The 22,858-nt window shown below is 33.4% G+C and overlaps 1 protein-coding gene and 1 pseudogene across 4 annotated transcripts; both read right to left on the reverse strand.

The window, feature by feature from the left end:
- Positions 1–910: 910 nt before the first annotated feature.
- Positions 911–9,061, reverse strand: LOC148628830 (uncharacterized; annotated as a pseudogene). Its single transcript, XR_015924605.1, has 3 exons — positions 8,822–9,061; positions 4,881–4,978; positions 911–3,386 (listed from the first exon to the last, which is right to left on the reverse strand). The product of XR_015924605.1 is annotated as an uncharacterized LOC148628830 (transcript).
- A 610-nt stretch (positions 9,062–9,671) lies between these two features.
- Positions 9,672–22,818, reverse strand: LOC148628831 (uncharacterized). Of its 3 annotated transcripts, XM_088595353.1 has the most exons (7): positions 21,738–22,818; positions 16,557–16,595; positions 14,877–14,969; positions 13,738–13,836; positions 12,548–12,616; positions 12,152–12,213; positions 9,672–11,585 (listed from the first exon to the last, which is right to left on the reverse strand). In XM_088595353.1, the coding sequence occupies exons 1-7, from the start codon at positions 22,816–22,818 to the stop codon at positions 10,809–10,811; spliced, it is 2,220 nt and encodes a 739-aa protein (XP_088451479.1). In that variant the 3' UTR covers positions 9,672–10,808. The 3 variants fall into 3 exon arrangements, with proteins under 3 accessions (XP_088451479.1, XP_088451484.1, XP_088451488.1); XM_088595358.1 differs by lacking the exon at positions 16,557–16,595; XM_088595362.1 differs by lacking the exon at positions 13,738–13,836.
- Positions 22,819–22,858: the final 40 nt, after the last annotated feature.

Below are 22,858 nucleotides of genomic sequence, written 5' to 3' on the forward strand. Positions count from 1 at the left end.
ATTATCATTGTCCTAGAAGGACTAACAGATAATGTAAATTCGGACAGACAGACAGACAGACAGAAGGACTGACGAACAAAACTGGCATACCCCGAACTGCAGTTTAGGGGTATAAAAACTGTTTTCTACACCTTTAGGCCTCATTGGAATGGGAAATGCCTTTAAATGCACTTTTAAACTCAAAACTATTTTCAATTGCTGGGGTCGCCCATGACTCATTGGGTAAAGTGAGGTAAATGTAAGTGCAAAGTTGTTACATGTCAGACAAATATAAAGAAAAGGTGAATGCATTATACAACCAAAATTGTTTTGAGTACAATAAAAATAACATTTAAATGCAACAATGTCTTTATTGATAATCGGGTGTTCTTGGCAGATAAAATTAAACAAGATGTCGAACCCTACATCATGCTAAGAATACCCCCCCAATTCACAGTTTCAGTCAAAGCCGGGAAATGAACACAGTACAAATTATCATGAGAAAGCAATATATCATATATTTAAGTATTCCCTGCAATAGCAGTTGATTAGTCAGTTTCAAAAATTTACTTTATGCAGATATAAAAAACTACAAAATAGATTGGTAAAATGGAGGTAGATTAGCAACAAACCTGAAAAAAAGGGAGACATGGTACAAGTCAACATGAGAAAGTAATATACCAAATAACTAAGCATTCTCTCCTGTAGAAGCTGAGAAATCTGTTAGAAAAAAGTGTAACGAACGGACAGACTGACAGACAGACTGACAAGGTTATTGCAGTATATATTAAAAACAAAATCATGAAGCATGTTCCATATCTATTAGCTGGAATGTCACATCTTGGTCTACAGATACATACATGTATGTACCTCATTTGCCATTTAGATTCAGCTACTGGACTCAATATAAAATTTATACATGTTAACAAGATTAATATTAAACAATGTCTTTATTGCAAATCAAATGAACAACCTGATGTATAATTATGTATTGACGGAAGTCTTATCTGGTCTGCCGATACTTCATTGCTATTTAGCTTCAGCTTTAAGAGTCAATATAAAATTCATACATGTTTACAAGTACAAAACTGACATTATTGCAACAATGTCTTCATTGCAAATCAAATGTATTTTTTATCCATACATGAAGTAAAATAAAACAACAAATAAATAAAAGTGAAATTAGAGTTCATACTAAAGAAATCAAACATTCAACAAGATCACAAGGTCTTTTCAAACATCTCATTTGCTATTTAGCTTAAACCCGAAGTAGTGTAGGTTTATTTAAATCTATGAAAATCATCAATTCTGATGTTAAAGAAGAATAATTCTTATATGGAGATCATATTTGTAGATAATGTTGAGCTGAGTTTAATTTTGTCATGTAAAGTTTTCTCAACCACTTGGATTTTAGTGATAAAGGAAACACTGTAAAAAATTATCAATTACGATATTAAAATGGAAATATACTCATGATACTAGTTAGCTTAGAAAAGACTTGTATAAAAATACAGCAATATCTTCATTGCTAATAACATGTATTCTCACTTAACAACATGATGATGAACACTAAGTGATGATATGTTTACACAATGTCCATCACCCAAAAGTTCTCGCTTAGGATGTTGTCAAATTCTGAACGGAAATTCATAAAGTTTTCATATATTTTGGATAACTTTAGTATACATCCACATGTGTGAGCAATTGGCCTCCTTTGTAGACCCTGCATAACTGCAAATTCCACTTTAATACACCTACTTATTAATAGATCTGATCCAGCACAAAACCTTATGAATATTTTCAATGTTCCATCATCTAAGTTCTTCACATATTTCTTCAGGTTATTAGATACTTCTGATGACTGTACATCCATTGGATCTGGAAACTGAAGGATCTGCACTACATTTTTATTGGTTGGTTCTAACTGTCCATAAATATCACTTAGATCAATTGATTTTAATCTTATGTTGTTATTAGCAAAAACATCCTTCCAACAATCTATCACAAACCTTGGTGATTGTAATATCTGTTTGTGGGATATTTCTTTAAAAAAAAACTTTAAAAATGTCATTTTTTGGAATTTTCTTGCACTCATGACTGTCCAATGCCTCAATCAAATCATCCATGTCTATTTCTGAAAAGTTTGAACATGCTTTAACAAAAATTTCTTTGTCTGGTACAGATACAAAATTATAAAAGTCATTCATAAGCTCTTCCATCTGAAAAGTTTCATGACCCAAAAGACATTGTGAAAGAAATGTTTTTGATATCTGAATAGGCCAGTATCCAGTTTTTCCGAACCCATATACCAATATACGTGCAACTGATTTCCATTCTTCTTCACCAAAGTCGTGGCGTAATGTTGGAACTTTAACTGTTCTCCCAAGAGTACAGTTCTCGTAAAACAACTGCCAAAACTCACTTAATAAGTCTCTTAATACACCACCTGAATCTTCTGCCTTTTCAGTTTCTCCATTTGGCAGAACCCTTGTAATTGATAGAGGATTGTAACATATTGCTGGATCTTTGAAATATCCAATCATCTCTATCAAGGACATTGATCCACGATGAATTTGAATACTAGGAAAAGGGGTTGCTGCTTCATATGGCAAAGTACTGTCATTGTCATTTACAAATCCTTCATTTTCAAGGGCACCATCCAAATTAAAAACTATCTCAGGACCTACTTCTATGACAGATTCTCTATTTTCTATTTCAGAATCAAAAATATATTCCGGTAAAGTTGGTGGAACATTAATTTCATAGAGTATACAATTTGCAGTTTCACTTGTTCCACTGCATGAAATATTAGGATCTGGTAAAGAGTCATCATCTGATAAATCTACTCTCTTTGATTGACCTTTATACACTGATTTCTCTTTGTTAAAACCTTTCGGCAGTTTTGATGTTGTGGCCAAATAAAATCTCAGAATATTAACACCAGTTTTTCATACCATTCTTCAATGGTGTCATCACCTTCTATTACATCCTCTGAAAAGTCACAAAGTTGGAATTCAAACTGGTCAGAAGATCCTAGTTTGCTTTTCCCTTCAGGGAAAAAATGGCTTTAGCTTTTTCAACTATTTCTTTCTTTTTAAAGCATTTGGGAAGGTCAAACTTTCTTGTGCTGCCACCATTTTTCTTTTTTACTTGCTTGAAAGTTGAAAGTTTCTGTTTCCAAAGAGATGGGACCTTTTAATAGGCTCTTCTTCCTCTTCTGAATCACTCTTGTTTTTCTGTATGTTGAGTTTCCATCTCAAAGCTTTTATTAAAGAAGATTTCTTTTCTTGTGCTGACCCCTTCAGCCCTCTCTTACAGAATTCTTTCAAAAGAAATCTGTCTCCAGCTAAAGGAATAAACTCCTTCAAAGAACCATCAGGAATAGTTTGAAGTATACGCTGATCAATCTACAAGAAAACAACATTTATTTTTATCATTTTCAGCTAATAAATTCATAACATGAACTTGACAGCATCAAATTCACGATAAGTATATGTTAGCCCGGGATTTTGTGTATAAAAAAGAAATAGATCAGTTCAAAGCAACAGCCAATCTACTTGCTCATTACTGACATAGTACAGAAAGAATTATATCATGGGCCTACTAACAAACGATAACCCCTGCATGCCTCATGCAACAAACGGTTGTTGCTTTGTTCAAATTGAACATTATTTTCCAAGGAGGAGTTGTGCTTATGAGGCCATTCTTTAATTTTGAATATCTAAAATGTCAGAGTTGAATTATCTCCCCTAAATGATATCAGAGAATAATTATTGTCCTTCATGCACATCAGCATATGATGTCCTTCCTTTGTATTAAGTTTCATCAAATTTCATGCAGTGGTTAAAGAGGAGTTGCGCTTACAAGAAATGTGGACAGACAGACAGATAGACAGGGCAATATCTATATATCCCCCCATAAAGACTGAAAAGTCGAACTACATGTACATCTCCCTTCAATGACCTTCGAGCTCAATTATTTTTCTTCATGCACATCTCCATATGGTGTCCTTCGTTTGTGTATAGTTTAATAAAATCTGTGCAGTGATTTTAGAGAAGTTGTGCTAACAAGAAATGTGGAGAGACAGATGGACATATAGGGTGATGTATATATACCCCATAAGTTTGCTGGGGTACAAAGAGACATACCGTGACTGTTCACTGTGGAATTGGGAACAAAAGATTGAGTGGATACTAATAAAGTGTCATTTTCTGCATTCAGAATGGAAGACCATTTATGTTTTTTAGCATTATGCAAAAGAAAGTTTGAATGTATCTTTTGAAATGTGAGTGTTTCAAAATTAGTTGTGATTACCACTGCCTCAGGAAAAAGGGTTGTCAGAAGGGCATTTTACCTCTGGGATCAACTTGTCCTTAACATACTAGACTAGACATATTGTGAGCCCGTAAGTGATATGTGAGAATAATTATTTAAAGTTTCATCAAAATCCATGAAGGGGTTTTCAGAAGGAACTGCCATTATGGCAATCTTTTCAATGGACAGACAGGGTGATTCCTATATACCCCCAAAATTTGTTTGCTGGGAGTAAAACTATTCATGGGAAACCATATATTCATCTATTTCTAGCACATTGCCCCTGCCAATAATGTTTATAACAATTTGAAGCTTCATAAAATTTAAGAAAACAAGGGTAAAAACCATGAATATATGCATTATTTTAATTCTGAAGTGGATGTAATTTTTTGGTAGATAAACCATGCTTTTCATATAGCTTATGATATGATAGTGGGAGCAAGTAATTACTGGTGGTGGGCATAGTGGGAGAAAAGTGCAGAATTTTGAGAAGAGGGGCAGGAGAGGGAGAAAAGGAGTAGAGGGAGAAGGGTGAAAGGGCCCAACTGTTCACCCCCTCATTACTATGGTACTTCATTTGCAGTTACCAACTTATTATCATTCAAGACTTTAATTTGGCCATCAGTATAGCCTCTTGACTTTAAGAAGGAAATAATTTCTTTCTCCATATCCATATCTGGACTCCCTGTTAATGTAAAGAAACAAATAAATTTTTGTACTCAATAATATAAAAAACAAGAGGCTCACAAAAGCCTGAATTGCTTATGGCAAACAATGCCCTATAAACTAAGCAACGAAGCAAGGCTTAAGCCATTTACAAAATTTTCATAATCCTCATTTAACTTAGAATACCATGTTGCCGGTGTAAACCAAATATTGTTGAAATCCAAACAAGCGTAAAAATTTGCCTGAAAAATTGCAATTTTTTTTTATTAAAATGGTCATCCAGAACATATTTGTTGTCATCACCATTCAATTCCTGATACAATGTTTCCTCTGAAAACCAAAGATTGTTAAAATTAGCAAATGTAAATATCGGGGAGGAGGAGGGGGGTGGCTAATGTTACCACAATACAACTTAGAGTATCATATTTTACCTTTACAATAGCTTTTCGGTCATTATTCTGCATTTTCTGAACGCGATGTTTATATTTGGACTCACCCATTCTTATTCGAGAAGCAACTTTTCCCATAGCAAAAAAAAAAATATTCATTTCATAGAATTTAGCAATCATAATGTCTTTATATGATGTCTAAAAAATCCAAAGAATAAAATTTTATTAATTTGTGCCATTTCTATTTTTTTTTAAGAAAGAAACTCATTTATTTTGCGAAAATAAGTAATAGGGTTCTCTCTTGTGATTTTGAACTTAATGATATTCTAGACAAAAAAAAAATAAAGACAGTTATGATTCTTTATCAAAAACATTTGGGTGGAGTGGAGCATTTTATGAATAAAGCGGCTTTCAATTTGTGATGTGGCGATGCTTATAGACCTGCATTCTAAATATCATAGACCTATCATACTATCATATACGTTGTTCATGTTCAACTGATGTAAGCACATAAACATTAAATTTTAAAAGTCGATTGATCGTGACTGTGGGGGATTTATGCATTATGCGGCTTTGAATTTGTGATCAAGTGATGCTAATGCAACTATATACCAAGTATCATTGACCTAGCATAAGGGGTTCATGTTTAAATGAACTTATATCAGGCACTTGATTCTACGATTTTTTTTCCACAAGCGGTGGCGGATCCAGAGGGGGGGCCAATGTTTGGCCCTGTTTAGGTTACAGACCACCAATTCAACCAATGAGCATTTGGAACGTACGCAAAAATAGTCCTACGCAGAAATTACTCCTGTTCCTCATAGTGCTGTGAAAAAAGTTCTCATCTCATCTGAAAAATTTAAACAGTTTCTGAAAGGAAAAACATTTCTGTACATTTTATAGGTGCATTTTGCTTCTTGTGATGTGAAGCCTAATCTCCATAATGATTTCTAAATATACCGCTATCTTGTGAAAACACTGGGATTTCCCATGCTATTTATAGATACTTCACTTCCGGTGACCAGTACTGCACTGCAAGTCTGCTAACCCCACATGCCATTCTGAGGATTGTGAGCTGACATATGTAGAATCATGCTGATATATAGTCCTCTGCAGGTTAAAGTTAAGGTAAATTCCAGAGAAGCCATTGAATATTGTGAAATTAGCATAGAAGCCTATCGGAAGTGGAATTAGTGGTTTCTAGCTTGTTTAGTGGGCCCTTCCTATGAAAATTTCTGGATCCGTCACTGATTAGTACTTATATATAAAGTAATATAAGTACTAATGGGAAAAAACGCCAGGATGTGAAATAAAGAGAAAACCTACGACAAAAATACATTTCATTTTGTTGGTCTTGTCGATATGTACCATATTTACAAGGGGTTAATAGTGACAAGGAAAAGAAACGCCCAATAAAATTGAATGTGGTTCACTATCCCCAAGTTGTGGACATTTAGCCGTGTTTTACGTCCCAAAGTTTCAATTCAATAATTACCCCACAAATCATTAAGTAAATATGACCTATTTTAATGAAATAAAGCTTGTTAAACTCTTAACTGTTTCGTACATAAGATGTTCTAATTTGGAATCATAACTTAACTCTTTTGTAGTTTTCGAACTATTCCGGTTTAAATCATTTATTCAGTAAATCTTACAAGGCCTCCTCTCAAAATGGGATACATGATATGGTCACCCCCTTCCAATATTTTATAAAAATAGAAGTTGTGTCTATGAAGCACGTGGAGCCAAGCATGCCTCCGATCGTTTTAACCAAGTCGCTCAAGCAGAAAATGTAGGTCAAGGTGACCTAATTCATAATAATCCTGTTGTACTACGAGTAACCGAGATTTATCTACTGATCAAGTATGGAGGCCAGAATATATATTTCCAAATTTCCCGGGCCATAATGATTTTTTTTTATTAAAAAGGTACGCCGAGTGTAGCATGATACCACAGATAATATTGGGGGACCTTTATGAACAGTAATTTGCCTTGGACACATGAAGAGAATTGTGGATTGTCTACGCATCTTTGTCACATGTAGTACATACTGCATTCTTTAAAAAAAAACATTGCATGATTTTTTTCCCAAATCAGACAAAGAATCAAAAATTAAACTTTTGGTCATACATGTTGCCCAACTCTGGCCTCTATAAGTTGGCATTACAACGGTTTAAGATACATCAAATCCGTTGCCATATTACTAAAAGCCGTGGATTAAAGCTACATTTAGAGAAGAAATCATTAAATTCCAATGAAAAATTAAAATTCGGCCCCTTTGACCCGTAATTACTCGGAAATCATAAGAGCTATCAAAAATCTAATTAAAAACCAAGGCAGAGATTTTATTGAGGAACATAATGTTTTTTTTCAAATTCAAACCAGAAATAAAAAAAAAATATGTATATTACATTCCTCAGACTTACATGGTTATTCTGTTATTATTCCGAGACCTATATTGACCAATCAGTAAAGATGAAGCATAAAATCAATCTTTATATTCAATCTTTGTTTATGCAAACACGAACCGAAATTGGCAAACCGTGCTCTTCTAGTTCACAATATTTTCTAAGTATTGCAGATTTATGCAACCAATGCTGAAAATTCTGTCAAACGAGGATTTTTACTTAGTAACAATGTCGTCAATGGTAAATGCGAAGGAAAACGCACGACAAGCGCAATAATACCTCTGTATAGTAAAGCCTAAAATATGTATCATCTAACATAACATAACTTAACAAAACCTATCAGAACGTATCAACTTCGTACTCAAATGCATTCACACCTTTCGACTACTGTTTTATTAGGCATTAATACGCTTTTAGTACGCATTGATACATTGGCGATACCCTTTTCTAAGTTTTAGTGCGTTTAAATTTTCGTACCGTTTGTTTTGTGCAGACCAATACAAACCGGACTGGTCACGTATCAATCTACGTGTAGCTACGTATGTAGCCGTTTTAAGTACGCGTTGATTCCATTTGATATATATATTACCGTTTCACTATGTTTATATGAAAACGTAGTTAAACGGGATAGCCAAAACGTGACAGTGTGAGCTTTAATCTAGTACAGGTCTTTAAATCACACACCTATTGTCGGTGACATTGATTTTTGAGGGTTTTTAGGGTATATGAAAGGTCCATACTTACCCAAATACATTATATCTCCACATCTATGCAGTTTTTATCAACAACTAAACGCCTCTTCCATATAAAACTCATTTAAAGCAATGAGTTATGTAATTTGTTGGAAATAAACGCATGCGACAGACTAATTTCATGAAATGTAGTTTTTCGGAGAACAACTGGGGGATAAAAAATGCTCTGTATGGTTACGAACTAGTCTATATTTTATAACATAAAGATATAAGTAGTATCATCTAGAGATATGCTATAGTCATTATGATACATACATGAATATTCTGCACTGGCATAATAACGCGTAAAAATATCGAAATATCATTTACATACCTTTCTTCTTTCCACCGGTCGCCATTGCTTAGTTTTCCGGAAATCTCGCGACAGTCCTGCGCGTGATTAATTCGTAATATCAAAATATTATGTAATAATTTCGACTTAGCTATGTCGTAATTTCGACTTAACTATATCGTAATTTCGACATAGTATGTCATAATTTCGACTTAGCTATATCGTAATTTCGACTTAGCTATGTCGTTATTTCGACATATTATGTCGTAATTTCGACACATTCCGTACCTTACGGCCTTTTAACTGATAGTAGATCTGTTGATGTACTAACGAATCCAAACAGAAGTATGTGTGTATTACGTAAATATATGTCTTCTTGTTATTCATAATTATGGTATTTGCTTAAACTACTTCCTGATTGGACTATTCAAACAGATATCTCAAGTGTAATCGTAGTGAAGTAAAACCTTTAATGACATACAAGTTGTCAAGATTTTTAAAAATCTAAACACGGTGCATGTTGAATTTGTTAGCTGATTAATCATTTACTTAAAAAATCTCAGTGAGAATTGAAACACCAAGCTTCAGACACTGTGATTAAAGGTGCAGTACGAGTTCGAGTCCCGCGGAGGAAACGACAAAATATTTGTTGCAAATATAACAGTTCTAACATGCTTACATTTTCTTCCCTGTATCAATTTGACCCGATGGAGCAGTGTAGTGAATAGAGTCGTCACAGTCTGAGACATTTTTTTCGTATATTGTGACTATCAATAAATGTGTATCAGCATTTTTCATTTTTTAAAAATAAGCTGGCTTGTTTGATCTATAAATGTTTATTTTTTTTGCCTTGTGATATTGACACATCATGTTTATATAAAAATAGCAATAATGAATACTTTAAATATTTATTAACATAACAAATAAAAAAAACGTAATATTTATAAAGAAAACAGTAAATAATCTATTGGTTACAGTAAAATATGCGACAGTGATCTATGACAATAAATGCAGAATAAAGTCGACACTATCGACACTACGTAAGAATTCTAAAAAAAAACGTGTGTAACCCTCAATACCTATTGTGGTAATGACTTGTTTGATAGAATGACATCTACAAAGGCAAATGAATGCCTAAAGTACTTGATAATACTACAATAAAACCACTGTAAAACAATCACAAAAAAAAACCTAATGTAATTTTAAGAAAATATTTCGAACAATAACTATGCCAAACCAGAATCAAATGCAATGCTTATTGAAGAAATAGATTTGTGCATACTAAATTCGATAGAGACAAACAGTGCTATATATATTGGTCAATTTGGATAAGTAGCAGTATTAAAAAATCAACTTTGTGTGTAAAAAGAAAACTATATCTTAAATATATTATATCATAATCACATTTAACAATCAACAGAAAACAAAATTGAATTAAAACAAAAGCCATGATAATTCAGCATTTATCCTTAGGACGCTTACCCTACCGGTGCACCTGGTCCGAGTTGCTCATTTGCTTTTGTTACTTCGTATGTATGATTTTAGTTACTTTATGTTCTGTGCCTGTTTTCCATGTCTGGTCTTTGTCCCTGAATTACATTCTTTTGGTTACCGCTATAACCTTTGTTCCCATATATTAGATTTCACTCGGGAAAGTTTGATAAATGAAAGAAAAAGTATCTTTAGCTAAATTGCCATTAAAGAGGGAGGGGGATGACAAAAGCACCTTAATAAAACTTTATAGATAATACTATGAAAAATGTAATGGGTGACAAACTCTACTGATAAATAAAAAGGATTAGAAGTGAATTTCACAAATAAATAAAACGAACGGATAACATCACAAAACCTAAAACAAAATGAGAACTTTTCAAAATTACATTTATATAAAATATTGCCGTAAAAGCTTAATTCTGTTAATGTCGTTAGTATTGTGTGTCGGGGTTGACAACGGAATGACTATGGTGATGCTGTTGACAGTTTAAAAGATATTCCTCAACTATTGTGAGTAATAAATTAAAAAAAACAATTATTCGATTCTCGGGCGCCACCCCGTCTTCATCTTTTTCAGTTTTGCAATCTCGATCAAGTTGAGATTAAACGGTTCTTTGTTCAGATCGCCTTCGTCTAAATCTGCTATGAATTGTCCATCCATTTTATGTTCATTACACAAGACTGCGAGTTTTGATAGAGCACATTGCTGAAGACAACTAACTAGTTCTTTAACTGACATCTGAGATAACCGCGACTCCTGTGTCGAAGGAATAGGACGGGTACTTGGCTGCACTTTACCAACGGGCCGGTCTTGTTTGCCTTCCGGGATTTGGGGCAACATTTTTGACACATCGGGATAATCATAATCTTCCATATCGTCTTCACCTTCTTCGCTTATGATTGGATTGGTTTTCACAACAATCTTTGGTGCTGACGGCATTGCTTTTGCGTTTGCCTTTGGTTTCTGCTTAGGACGAGGCGGATGGTTAACAGTTTTATTTTTTGTGTCACAATAAGGGTTACCTATTGGCGAATCATACGCTGTTCGATCTGGTGGTAGTCTAGCTGTTGGAGATGGTGGAGGTTTAAACTTTTCTTTTGGTTCTGAAGTACTAGGAGATAATGGAGGATTAAATCTTGTGGGAATAGACGGTGGGGCCAGTTGATCTACCGGTGACTTTGAAACAGGAGAAACAGGAAGTGGTTGCGAGACTGCCAAAGGCATTTGTGGTTCAGTTTTATTTGTTGGTGTCTTCGACTTGAACTTTGATACCAGTTCCGAATGTACTCGCTTCAATTTCTTGTAAAAAGGCTGAAAGAACGATAAATATTTATTTCATATCGAACTTTAGACATTTAAGAACTTAACGTTTAATTCCCATTATACCACTGTAAGAAGTTTCTATATACATGTAATACAATTAAATGGAATCACCATTTACTGATGGACCTCTTTGGGTAGTTACCTGTTTATCATTTTAATTGACATAGAAATTCAAATCCCCTTGCCAATTTTCAGTCTAAAGAGGTTCACTAGGTAAGGGTTCTTTAATGAAGGTAAGACCAAGTTGAGTATATTACTCGCTGTAAAACAGAGGACGCATTACCTCTAATCGTATCATAAATGATTATGTTGACCCAACCGGTGCATCTGTTCCGTGTTCAAAGTTTTTCTTGGAGCCTAAGTTGCTCATTTACTTTTGTTGCTTTGTGCCAAATATTTTGATTATTGTATGTTCTTTGGTGTATGTGTCTATTTTCCCTGTCTGGTCTTTGTCCCAGGATTACATTTTAATATTTCCGCTAGAATCGTGGTCCTCTTCATTACTCTTTGACAAGAATTACACACACAATGCATTGTACACACAAAATACATACCACTGGTACTACAATCTTTTGTGCTTTCTGTGGCAAAGCAATATAATCATCATGGATGTTGTCTGGAATAAGAAACATATATAAATATCGAACGACATACCAGAACATATATTTAAAGTAAATGGTACTCGATGGGTTTTTATTATTATTATTTACAGGAATTTTGAGTTGCATAATGTTTGTCATCTTTAATTTTCCTTCAATTCAATTCAAAATGTTTATCTTTGTTTATAAATGAAATTCTGGGTTTGAATTCATAGGATAAATTTGGTTGTTTTAACACATTAGTAAAACTGAAACTTTTACAGGATCAAAACTATTGTATTCGCAAGCTGTTGGAGAATCAGAACTTTATTTACTTAATTCATAAATAAACCTTAAATTATTCTAATTTACCCGGGACTTCATAGATAAGCAACGGTCCATCAAACGTTTCTTTGGCATCACTTGTCTTTGTTTCTTCCACTTTTAAACGAAATTTTAAATATTAACTTATGCAAGAAAAAAAAAGAGGTGAAATAAAATGATCAAGATGACATACTTTATAAAATGTTTACAATAAATAGAAGTTAAGTTATTTTTCTTTCTAAATTATCAGATACATCTTAAATATTATTAATTATATGATATCACATGCAATTACTGATTATTTTTAATCATGCGAATATGTTTCCCTGTGGATATTTCAAGAAAAGACATGAATTATCAAAACGTTCAAAAAGTTTAGCTTCAATAGTTTTGTAAACTTAGGGACTTATAGGTGTGGTAGAGTCAACGTCTATGTAAGACCAATGTAAATAGCAGTATTAAATAAAACCACACAAAAAAAAAAAAAAAAAAAAGTGAGTGTAAAAAGAGTGATCAAGGGAATCAATGAACAACAATGACAAATGTATCAGTGTGTATCAATGTGTATGCTGATAGTTAGTTTGGCAACGGCAAAATAGAACTAATAATAAATAGTACCATTAATATTATAAAAAAAGAATGATTTAAATGACATAAGCTACCGTGAACTTAACAAAAATTAGAAAATTTAAAGGTTGTTGACATTGTAAAGAGTGAAAATGTATGAAATTATGAAATACATGTAATATGATAAAAGCATGACAACAGAAAATAAAAGATGGTGGTTACATTAGTAGAATTTTTATCAGATTTGATATAAGTGAAATTTTGACGAGTGAAGCGAAGTGTATCATGACCACGGCAACTTAAAGCATACTTGTAGTAACTGCAAGTGATTGCAATCGCCATGAGCGCGGTTCATTATTAGCAGACAAAGAGCGAGAAGCATATTGCAGTTGTTTTTATTTTGGTAAAGTATAATATCAAAAACAAAGGAGGCGAAATTATCACTTAAAACAGGAGTGACAAGGAATTTAAAAAAAGGAAAAATAAAACAACAACAAATAGTAAAATGGAGAAAAAAAAGAATTTCACCCGTGACAGTCTAATTTGCATTGATCATTTTCACTACAATTGAATGCATATCAGATTCCGACTTATCCTTTGACTTATAAAAACTAAAATAAATAAATTTAGTGATTTATTTCCCTTGTAATTATTTGATGATAACTTCATACTTTGTTTTTGAGCAGGCGTTACGGGATGTGGTTTCACAGCTGCATTTTGGTAGTGTTTCTTCCTATTCTTGACATGCTTTTTAGGCTCCATCGGTTTTGCTAAAAAGATAGCAACCCCAGAGGGTTTGTTAGATAACTTTGGTCATGATTTGTTATCCTAAACATGTTTTTACCCTTTTGTATTAATCATGGATAGTCGGTATACGTGCAGCATGCTTACCATACACTTCCGCGAAGAAAATTATTTTGTTCTACCGAAGCCCTACACAGCGGTAGTGTGTACTGAGCATTCTAATGGACTTAAATGCAAATAATCTATAAATGATATAACTGTATATTTACTTAACTGTTATATTACCAATATATCATTTTTGACTACAAGTGATTAAATGTTGGACTGATACCAAGCAAGAATTCAAACAGACTACACCTGTCCTTTACTTTAAATAGTAGAACATCAACTAACTACACTTCAATTATGCCTGGCTCTAAAAGGGCAAACAACATCCAAGAAAATAAACAAATATTAGATAAGAATGATGACCGATGATACTATATAGAGTGTTCTGAAGTAAATGAATAAAAAAAAATGCCGACCGCCAAAATTCAAATATATTCTTGATATTTAAACCCAAAATTACACATAATTAGCACACGTACTATTGATAATTTCCTTAGTGTCTTCATTTTAACAGATCAACTGATCTGTACATAAACAAATGATTTTTTCAATAACACTTGAAGTTTGACTGGTTGATTGTGTGTAGTTTAATGCAATATGTTGTATATTTCATGGATTTCAGGATGAGAACTTCTGCCCAGTCTAATAGACCCCGTTTTGTACTAGTCCGACACGCTTGTTTAGATCTTTGGATCTTTATTGTGCTATATAACAGAAGCAACGGCCAGCAGTTAGGCATATTACCCTACCAAGCATGTACTTAGAGCTAGTAAGTGGTCACTGTTTTAACTAAACATCGCGTGCATGGCGGAAAGCATTGGCTACCAATTCTAAAGTCTTTTGTCTGACTCGGCCATGATCAAACCCATGACCTCGAGATAAGCAGTTTACCATAGCTCACATTCCATCAGTTTGAAGAAGGTGTATGAAAATAACCAATGGTTAAAAAAATACTGACGTTCATCAACAGGTTCATAGTCCTCATCTGCTTCACTAATAGTAACTACAGGTCTGTGTGGACGTTTTGGACGTTCTGGTGGCTTTTCATCTTCTAGAACAACAACCAAAACACACTGTAAACACCACACATGGTACAATTAACAACACAAAGCAGATATAATTTGAAAAAAAATAACACACATCACAGCAACCAGGGTATGTAACAAAAACACAAACTGGCCAGCAATAAGAAAAAAAACATGGATATCGTTCGATTTCCTTATTAAACTCCGTTTCAATTTAAAGTCATAATCCTTAAAAAGTTCAGATACTACCAATGGTAGAGGTGATTCTTGGTCCTACCCCCCACCCCCCCCCACCCCCACCCCCACAGAACCCGTTTGTTCATCTCCCATAATCATCCAAATAAAGAATGATAACTCTGGCAAAGTAGCAATTTTATGTACAATATATATACAAAATTTTATCTCATCAGAATGTCGAACTAAGACTGGTTATGTGGTCTGTAGATCTAAGTATCTCAGTCGGAAATGAAAGTGAATTTTGTTGGATTTTGAGATGCATGAAACACCCCGTCTGATATAAATAAAGACTGCTATTTAGAAAGAAATGTGGTATAATATTTATACAATACTTATACAATATATGTCTTTTGCACATATAATTGTACATATAGTAAACATAAAGATAAACCGTATTGCATAAGATAATTTATGTGAACTTGGCAAACTTATTTCGTTTTATAATCGAACAAAAACGAAAGATAAAGATTTGGTCAGGAAAAAAAATTGTGGTACTTCTAAATTCACTATTACATAATATTCTTAGTGCAAATTATTCTGTTGCCTTATGTTTCGAACATTCACTTGTTAACAGGATAAATAAGGAAAAAAGTAATCTCGACAGAAATTTGCTGGTCATTACTGATAAATATAGAAATATTTCAATGCATAATGTAATTCTTCAATATTTACTTGAACAAAACAAAAAAATCCATTTGTTGTAGTCGACAAAATACATCATTTAGTTCAAATATTAAATCAAACAAATTCTAATAATAACTTCTTATAAGGTTGAGAAATAAATCACGGAAACTCCATTTTATCATTGTTTTACCACGGGCGGGCTATTTATGTCGCATTGTTTCAACATAAATGCCCAGACCGTAGTAAAACAATGATAAACATGAGTTTCCGTGATTTATTTCGATTCTATTATGAATAGTTTCTTCATATTTAAAATACACGCAGCCCATGTGATTCACGAAATATCACTGCATATTACTGATTTGAAGAGTTATGTACCTTACCCTAGGTCTACCTCTTTAGCAAATACAAACAAACCGGTTATATTGACACCCTAAACTCAGCAATGATCTGTTTTAAAATACTACTATCAAACATCTCAAACATCTCTTTGATATGAATTCTATTTAAAATTAACTGTTATATGAAGGCCACCTGTATTTCGTTCTCCGTTGGAAGGTCGGTTGACAGGTTTGACCGTAGTGAAAGATAATTTGAGTAAGTTAGTATAGTTTAACTAAACATGACAAATATTGAATAAGGTGACCAAAGGGAGAAACGAAGGGGGGTATACTATAATTTAAATGCGTCTTTGCACTCTTTTTATTTTGTATATAATATTATTCACTATATAGTATGGATTATGCTCCAACCTTTTGAGGACACCTTTTTTTCTCTTGAAACACCAGTACCTTTAAAGTAGAAAACAAAGAATTAAATGAATTTATAGAATTACTAACTCAAAGAGTAAAATATAAACCCTGAGTAAAACTATTTCGCATGTTCTTTGTGTATGTGGCTTGAAGAAGCGTGGTTGATTATTATTCTTTTTGAAAGAGTAATCAAGGGAACCAAGGTTATAGCGGTAATCAAAAGAATGTAATCCAGGAACAAAGACCAGACATGGAAAACAGACATACACAACAAAGAACATAAAGTAACTAAAATCATACACACAAAGTAACAAAAGTAAATGAGCCACTCGGACTCCACTAAAAACTGGGAGCATGGACCAGGTGCACCGGTAGGGTAAGCGTCCTCTGCTTTTCTAGAAAAACCCACCGAGTTGCTCATAAAAAGTCAAGTCCGGGGTAGACAAACGAGGAAAGGAAAACCATGACCCGTTGAATACATCAGTTTCCATGGTGTTGATGGATACACCAACAAAATGTGTTGATGAAAAACAAGATCAAGTCATGGTTTATTACTTTCTGTTTTAACTGATGAATTGAATTCGTCTATCCCGGACTTGATCTTTTTATGAGCAATTCGGCGGTGTGTCTAGAAAAGCATAGGACGTTTACCCTACCGGTCCACCTGGACTATGTTCCCAATTTTTACTGGAGCCCGAGTTGGTCATTTAATTTTGTTACTTTGTATGTATTATTTTAATTTCTTTTTGTTATTTGTTGTGTATGTCTGTTTTCCATGTCTGGGTTTGTCTCTTGATTACATTCTCTTGATTTCCACTAGAATTTTGGTTCCCTTAATTACTCTTTCAATATTTTAAAACAATAACAGTAGAATAAAATTACAACATCTGCACAAAACAAGACAAGATAGAGACATAGTGATTTGCACCTAGTATTCTATATGAGAGATGGTTTCACAAATCATCACGAATTGGGTTAAACAAGAAAATTAAAAGTTTTGAAAAGACAGTCTTAAAGAACTAGATTAAGTCAACAGAAGAAAAGTGTTACTATTATTGTAATGAAATTCTTAGATATCAGAAAGTTGGAATCTTTTCTTATTCATTATTTATTTCAACTGCTATAATATACCATATCAATATGTACATTTTATGGAGGGCAATAACCATGAAACGGTTGAAATGTGTTGTAATAAACTGATTACTCATGTACATATGTATGTATTTAGCTGAAAACATAAATTGATTTCAAATACTCGTGTATAAGATAATCTTTTCAGACAAGAACACTTTGTAATCAGTTTATCACAAATATTAAGATAAAATATAAATAGAGTTGACTTTACAGGACAGACCAGTGTTTTGCTTATTTTATTTAAAACACATTTATGATAATGTAGTAACAAATTGGGGAGAGAAAAGGACTGGGCAAAATATTACTTTATGAATAGACAAATTTTAACTGTTCATTTTTGTTGGTAGAGTATTTTTGTTAAGGCACTTAATGGCCAGAGGTTTAGTAAACTTGTCGTTGTAGATATTTTATCTTGCCTCGACGTAGCAACGAACAAATCTGCTAAACTGAAAACGTTCTTGGTCTGTGGACGTTGACAGCTGGTGTTAATGAAATTTGAACTTCAACCTTTATTTTTGGAACTGGGGAATATGTGAAACTTTTCATGCATTCTATTTTGATAATACTTTCAAACAAATTTGAAAAAAAAACAACTAAAAACAGGAAAAATATAGGGAGCTTGCATGTTATATCAATCTGATTAAATATTGTGAAAATAAGCACACAATAACCATTGTAATTAAAAAGAAACCAGGAAATATAAATTTTAATAATTGCCTTTTGATTTTGGTTTCCCATGGTACAACGGATGAAATAAAACAACAACAAATCTGAAAGGATACTGATACAGGAAAACATTATTTGTTTTATACATGCCCTTAGTAATCTAAATTTCCCTAATTTCATGTATTTCATTGAAAATGAATGTTGGATAAAACGTGGGGATTGTAAATGAAATCCACGGATAAAGGTGGAAAATTCTTGAAAAGAAGCAGAATAAACACGTAGAAAGCTGATATAAAATCGGCTACTCATATAATGCATTATATTAGATTCTATTTCAGTACGATAAGCTTCCGCTCAATTACTAGAAACACCCACCGAGTCTCTGTTTAGATTCTTGGACAGTGCGATAGATGACAAATATGTCACAATTATACAAATCTGTCCTCGATGTTGATTATATGAAACTTTACACATTATCTTGGTCATATTTATACTTAGGCAAACTTTTTAATTTGATGATATCTTCATAGCTAACGTCATATGAAATTTTGCCTTATTCAAGTCATCGTGGGGCTAAGTAATGAGTTTTCCTACTTTTAAAATACATGTATATGGGTATATGCAATTTTAATCGATGTGATTATGAAAAATTCCTCCATATTAAATAAAAACATAGATGATAGAGAAAATGGTCAATGAGCATTTGAAAGCATTTTGCAGATTATTTTAAAATATCTGAAATCTGTAAACACTGTAATTCTTCTTTAAAAAAACCCCAATAATATTGGTTTCCAGTATCAATACTGTCATCATTACTCTATTTCAATTCATATAAATAACAGAACCATTGGAACAGTATATATCATTGTGAGCATACTTTCTCATGACAAATGATAATGCCTTCATTAATTCTATATATTGTACTGGTGACTGTTCTGTATATGCCCTCACTTTGCAGGACCCCCTCTCCACATACTATCCGCATTAATTCGTTTTTACAAATGTCAGTATATGACAATACCGACTTACCATACAAAGGTTTGTTTGTTGGCACATTAGCCAATATATCTTGCTTCATCTCTTCAAAATGAATGTAAAAAGTATTGTTTATACATGGAAGGTACTTGACATCTGAATCATTAAGTTTTTCTATAGTTAAAATTGTGTATAAAGTGTGGCACATGAAGAAAAGAAACGCAGATATTTAATTGCATTATCAAAGTATTTTTTTAACCTAATAACACCTAGAAATAACGATAAAGGAGTTTGTAAAGTTTGCCTTCATAAGATATAGATTTGACCAGTTTAGTTGAAATGTACAATGAAAAAATGGCGGGAAATTTATTTATTTATATTTTATTAGAAGCAGTCAAAAATTTAACTAGTTATATTTGGTTGTTTTCTAGATATACGGAATATATTTTAGGCAAATATTGCCTGATTCTTTCACGGAATTTTACTTGAAATTATTCAGTATAATGAAGAAGAAACCTATACTAAGATATAAAAGGTTAATTCAAACAAAATCACTAAAATAACCACTACATTTAGTATAAACGTCATAACACTAAAAAATAAAAAACATATCCACTTTCTGATAACAGAAGTTCCATGGTCGATGTCAAAATAACTACAATGTAATATCAAAATAAACGAGTAATGAATGTTTTATTCACAAGACATTTTTACTATTTAAATGAAAAATAAGATCAAATCCGTTTTGCACTTCATTTTACATTTTGGCTTTTTGATTAGAATCGCCAATATCCCAAGACACACTTAATCCATTTAAAAGTCATAATAAACTATTCATTATAAAGTACATCATACTAAGTGTTTGTTGTTTTATGAATTATTTAGTATTCAACATTTTATATTGAGAAAGTTTACAGTATTTTACTGTAGCAATTTTAGGTCGAGGCAAGGAGAGTATCAATTACAATTGTGATACTACAGGATAAAGGAGAATATCTCTTACATTAACGGGATTGCGGAAATCACTGACCAATTTGTTTTTCAACGGTGGAATGATCTACCACATAGGCTACATAGTTACATCAAGGGAATGGCGGACATCAATGATCGGTACATCAGAGAATTAAGGACATGATATTACTGACCACTTAAGTAACAGTCCATATAAAAATCAGACACTGTCTATTGTAGTGATTCATGGTGTAGAAGAACTCACGTAGCAAACCATGCTTTTACGGTCTACATATGTCATATTTTTACATAATGATAATCCTTTTTATGTATAGATAGGTATTTTTGAGATAATCATACATTTTATTCTCCAACTGATATCATCCAAATCAAGGAAACTTGAGAACGATTACTTTTGCTAAGTGTCAATTTCATGTAACGCAGCAACAAAATAAAAAAAAAAAACCTAAAACTGGTTGTATGGTCAGTAAGTGTTTCTGAATAAGAAATAAAAGTGAATTCGGTGGATTTTTGACATGCATGAAACACCTCTTCTCTGATTTATATAAAGATTGCTAATTAATTTCACCTGAAAAATACAGAATATCACTGACCATTTTGTTAAAACAGAGAAAGGAGAACATCATTGTCCACTCTGTTATATCACTGACCACTTTGTTACATCAGGAAAAGAAGCACATCTAAATTAGGAAAAGAGGGACGTCACTGACCACTTTGTTACATTAGGAAAAGGGGCACATCTACATCAGGAAAAGGGAACACCATTGACCACTTTGTAACATCAAGAGAATGGATGGCATCACTTTCTACTCAGTTATATCAGGGAATTAAGGAAATTTTGTTACATCAAGAAAAGTGAACATCAGTGATTAATTATTACACCAGGGGGAATGGAGGATATCGCTTACCACTTACTTACAATAAAGGAACGGAGAACATCACTGGTCAGTTTTAAAACTGGGAAATGGAGGACATCTTCAACCATTTTGATACATCTGGGAAATGAAGGAATTCACTGGCCATTTTACTACATCATCAGGAGTATGAAGAACATCACTTACTTTTTCCACTGTAATTGAGTACATTGCTGAACATTTTATTACACTAGGGGAATGGAGGGCATCTCTTGCTACCTTCAAAACAGCGAAATGAAGGACATCAATGGCACTTTCAAAACAGGGAAATGGAGGGCATCACTGGCAATTTTATTACATCAGGAGTATGAAGGACATCAATGGTAACTTTGGCTACGTTGTACACCAGGCAAATGCAGCCACATTCTAGGGGAATGAAAGGCATCAATTACCATTGCGATATGTTATTAAAGCTCGCAAATTGTTTCGGTGACATGATAGTATTTGTACTAGTTCAGCCCTAAAACCTTGTAGTATTTTAATAGTCATTGATGGGAACAATTCAATTTAAACTACCTACCCCTTGGTGGCCGTGGTGGTACTGGAGGAGGTGGTTCCCCGGAATCCATCACATCATTGACATTGTCGTCATTTTCCTCTTTCTCGTCGAAAACATAAAAACTTCTGGGGTTCTTAGAGAACTCTAAGTATAAACTACCTTCTACAAGATCCATGTTTGGAGATTTCTGCGAAAAATTCCGGATGGCCAACAGTTCATACTCATCTGGTTCTGAATAAATTGGGGTATTTACTTCGATTTCATTAACGGCCTCTCTGCCAAGAGGTAAAAGTACAATACTTCTTTGAACAAATTTTTCATTTTCTAGACGCAGACTTTGTGAGACATTTTCTAACTGTGGTTTATGATGTCCTACGACAACCTCTTCTCTGAAAACTCTAGTTAGCTTTACACATCCAGTAAATGTCTGGACATTGTCTATAGCACTTTGTAAATCAGTTGTGAGAACCTTTTCAAACTCGTCTTCCACAAATTTGACATATTGCGGTAAAGGGAGAGTATCCACAACCTCTTTCAGAGTATACTCCTTATCGTCAGGCAGAGGGATGAAACGACCTCTCATGTCTTGTTTGAGAATGACATTGTTTCCTTCATATTTAGCTACTAATCCTTGGTTGGGTAAATATCTATCCAGTTCCAAACGCTTACCTACTTCAACACGTACTGTTTTGTCCTGGCTTGATTGAGCGAAGAATTCAGATTCGACCCTCAAAAACTTTGGAAAATCTCTAAGTAACTCGGAAACTGTGCAGTACACTTTAAATTCACTCGGTGGTCTCGCAATCGTTACTTTTCCTTTATATAAAAGTGGAATAATAATTTCATGATCTGGTTGCATGTAACCAGTTTTGTCTTCAAGAATAGCATCGCTCCATGACGAGATCACAGTTGCATAAATTTTCTGCACACTTTTTACATAGTCCAACTTAAGGAGATCGCCTATTGAAAATGATTCCGCCTCGTTGCCACCATAATATCCTTCAGCTACTCGTACAATGACAGGCAAATAAGAACTATAAACCACGTTCCTTACGGTCTCGGAATCATCTGACCATACGATATTCCCGTCCTCTAAAGCCATTTTATTCCATTCTAGCTTGATATGAACAAGGAAGTATATA

The sequence above is a fragment of the Perna viridis genome, chromosome 1 (assembly GCF_037379345.1).
Source record: "Perna viridis isolate PV_CMFRI_1.1 ecotype Kerala chromosome 1, ASM3737934v1, whole genome shotgun sequence".
NCBI classification, from domain to species: Eukaryota; Metazoa; Mollusca; class Bivalvia; order Mytilida; family Mytilidae; genus Perna; species Perna viridis.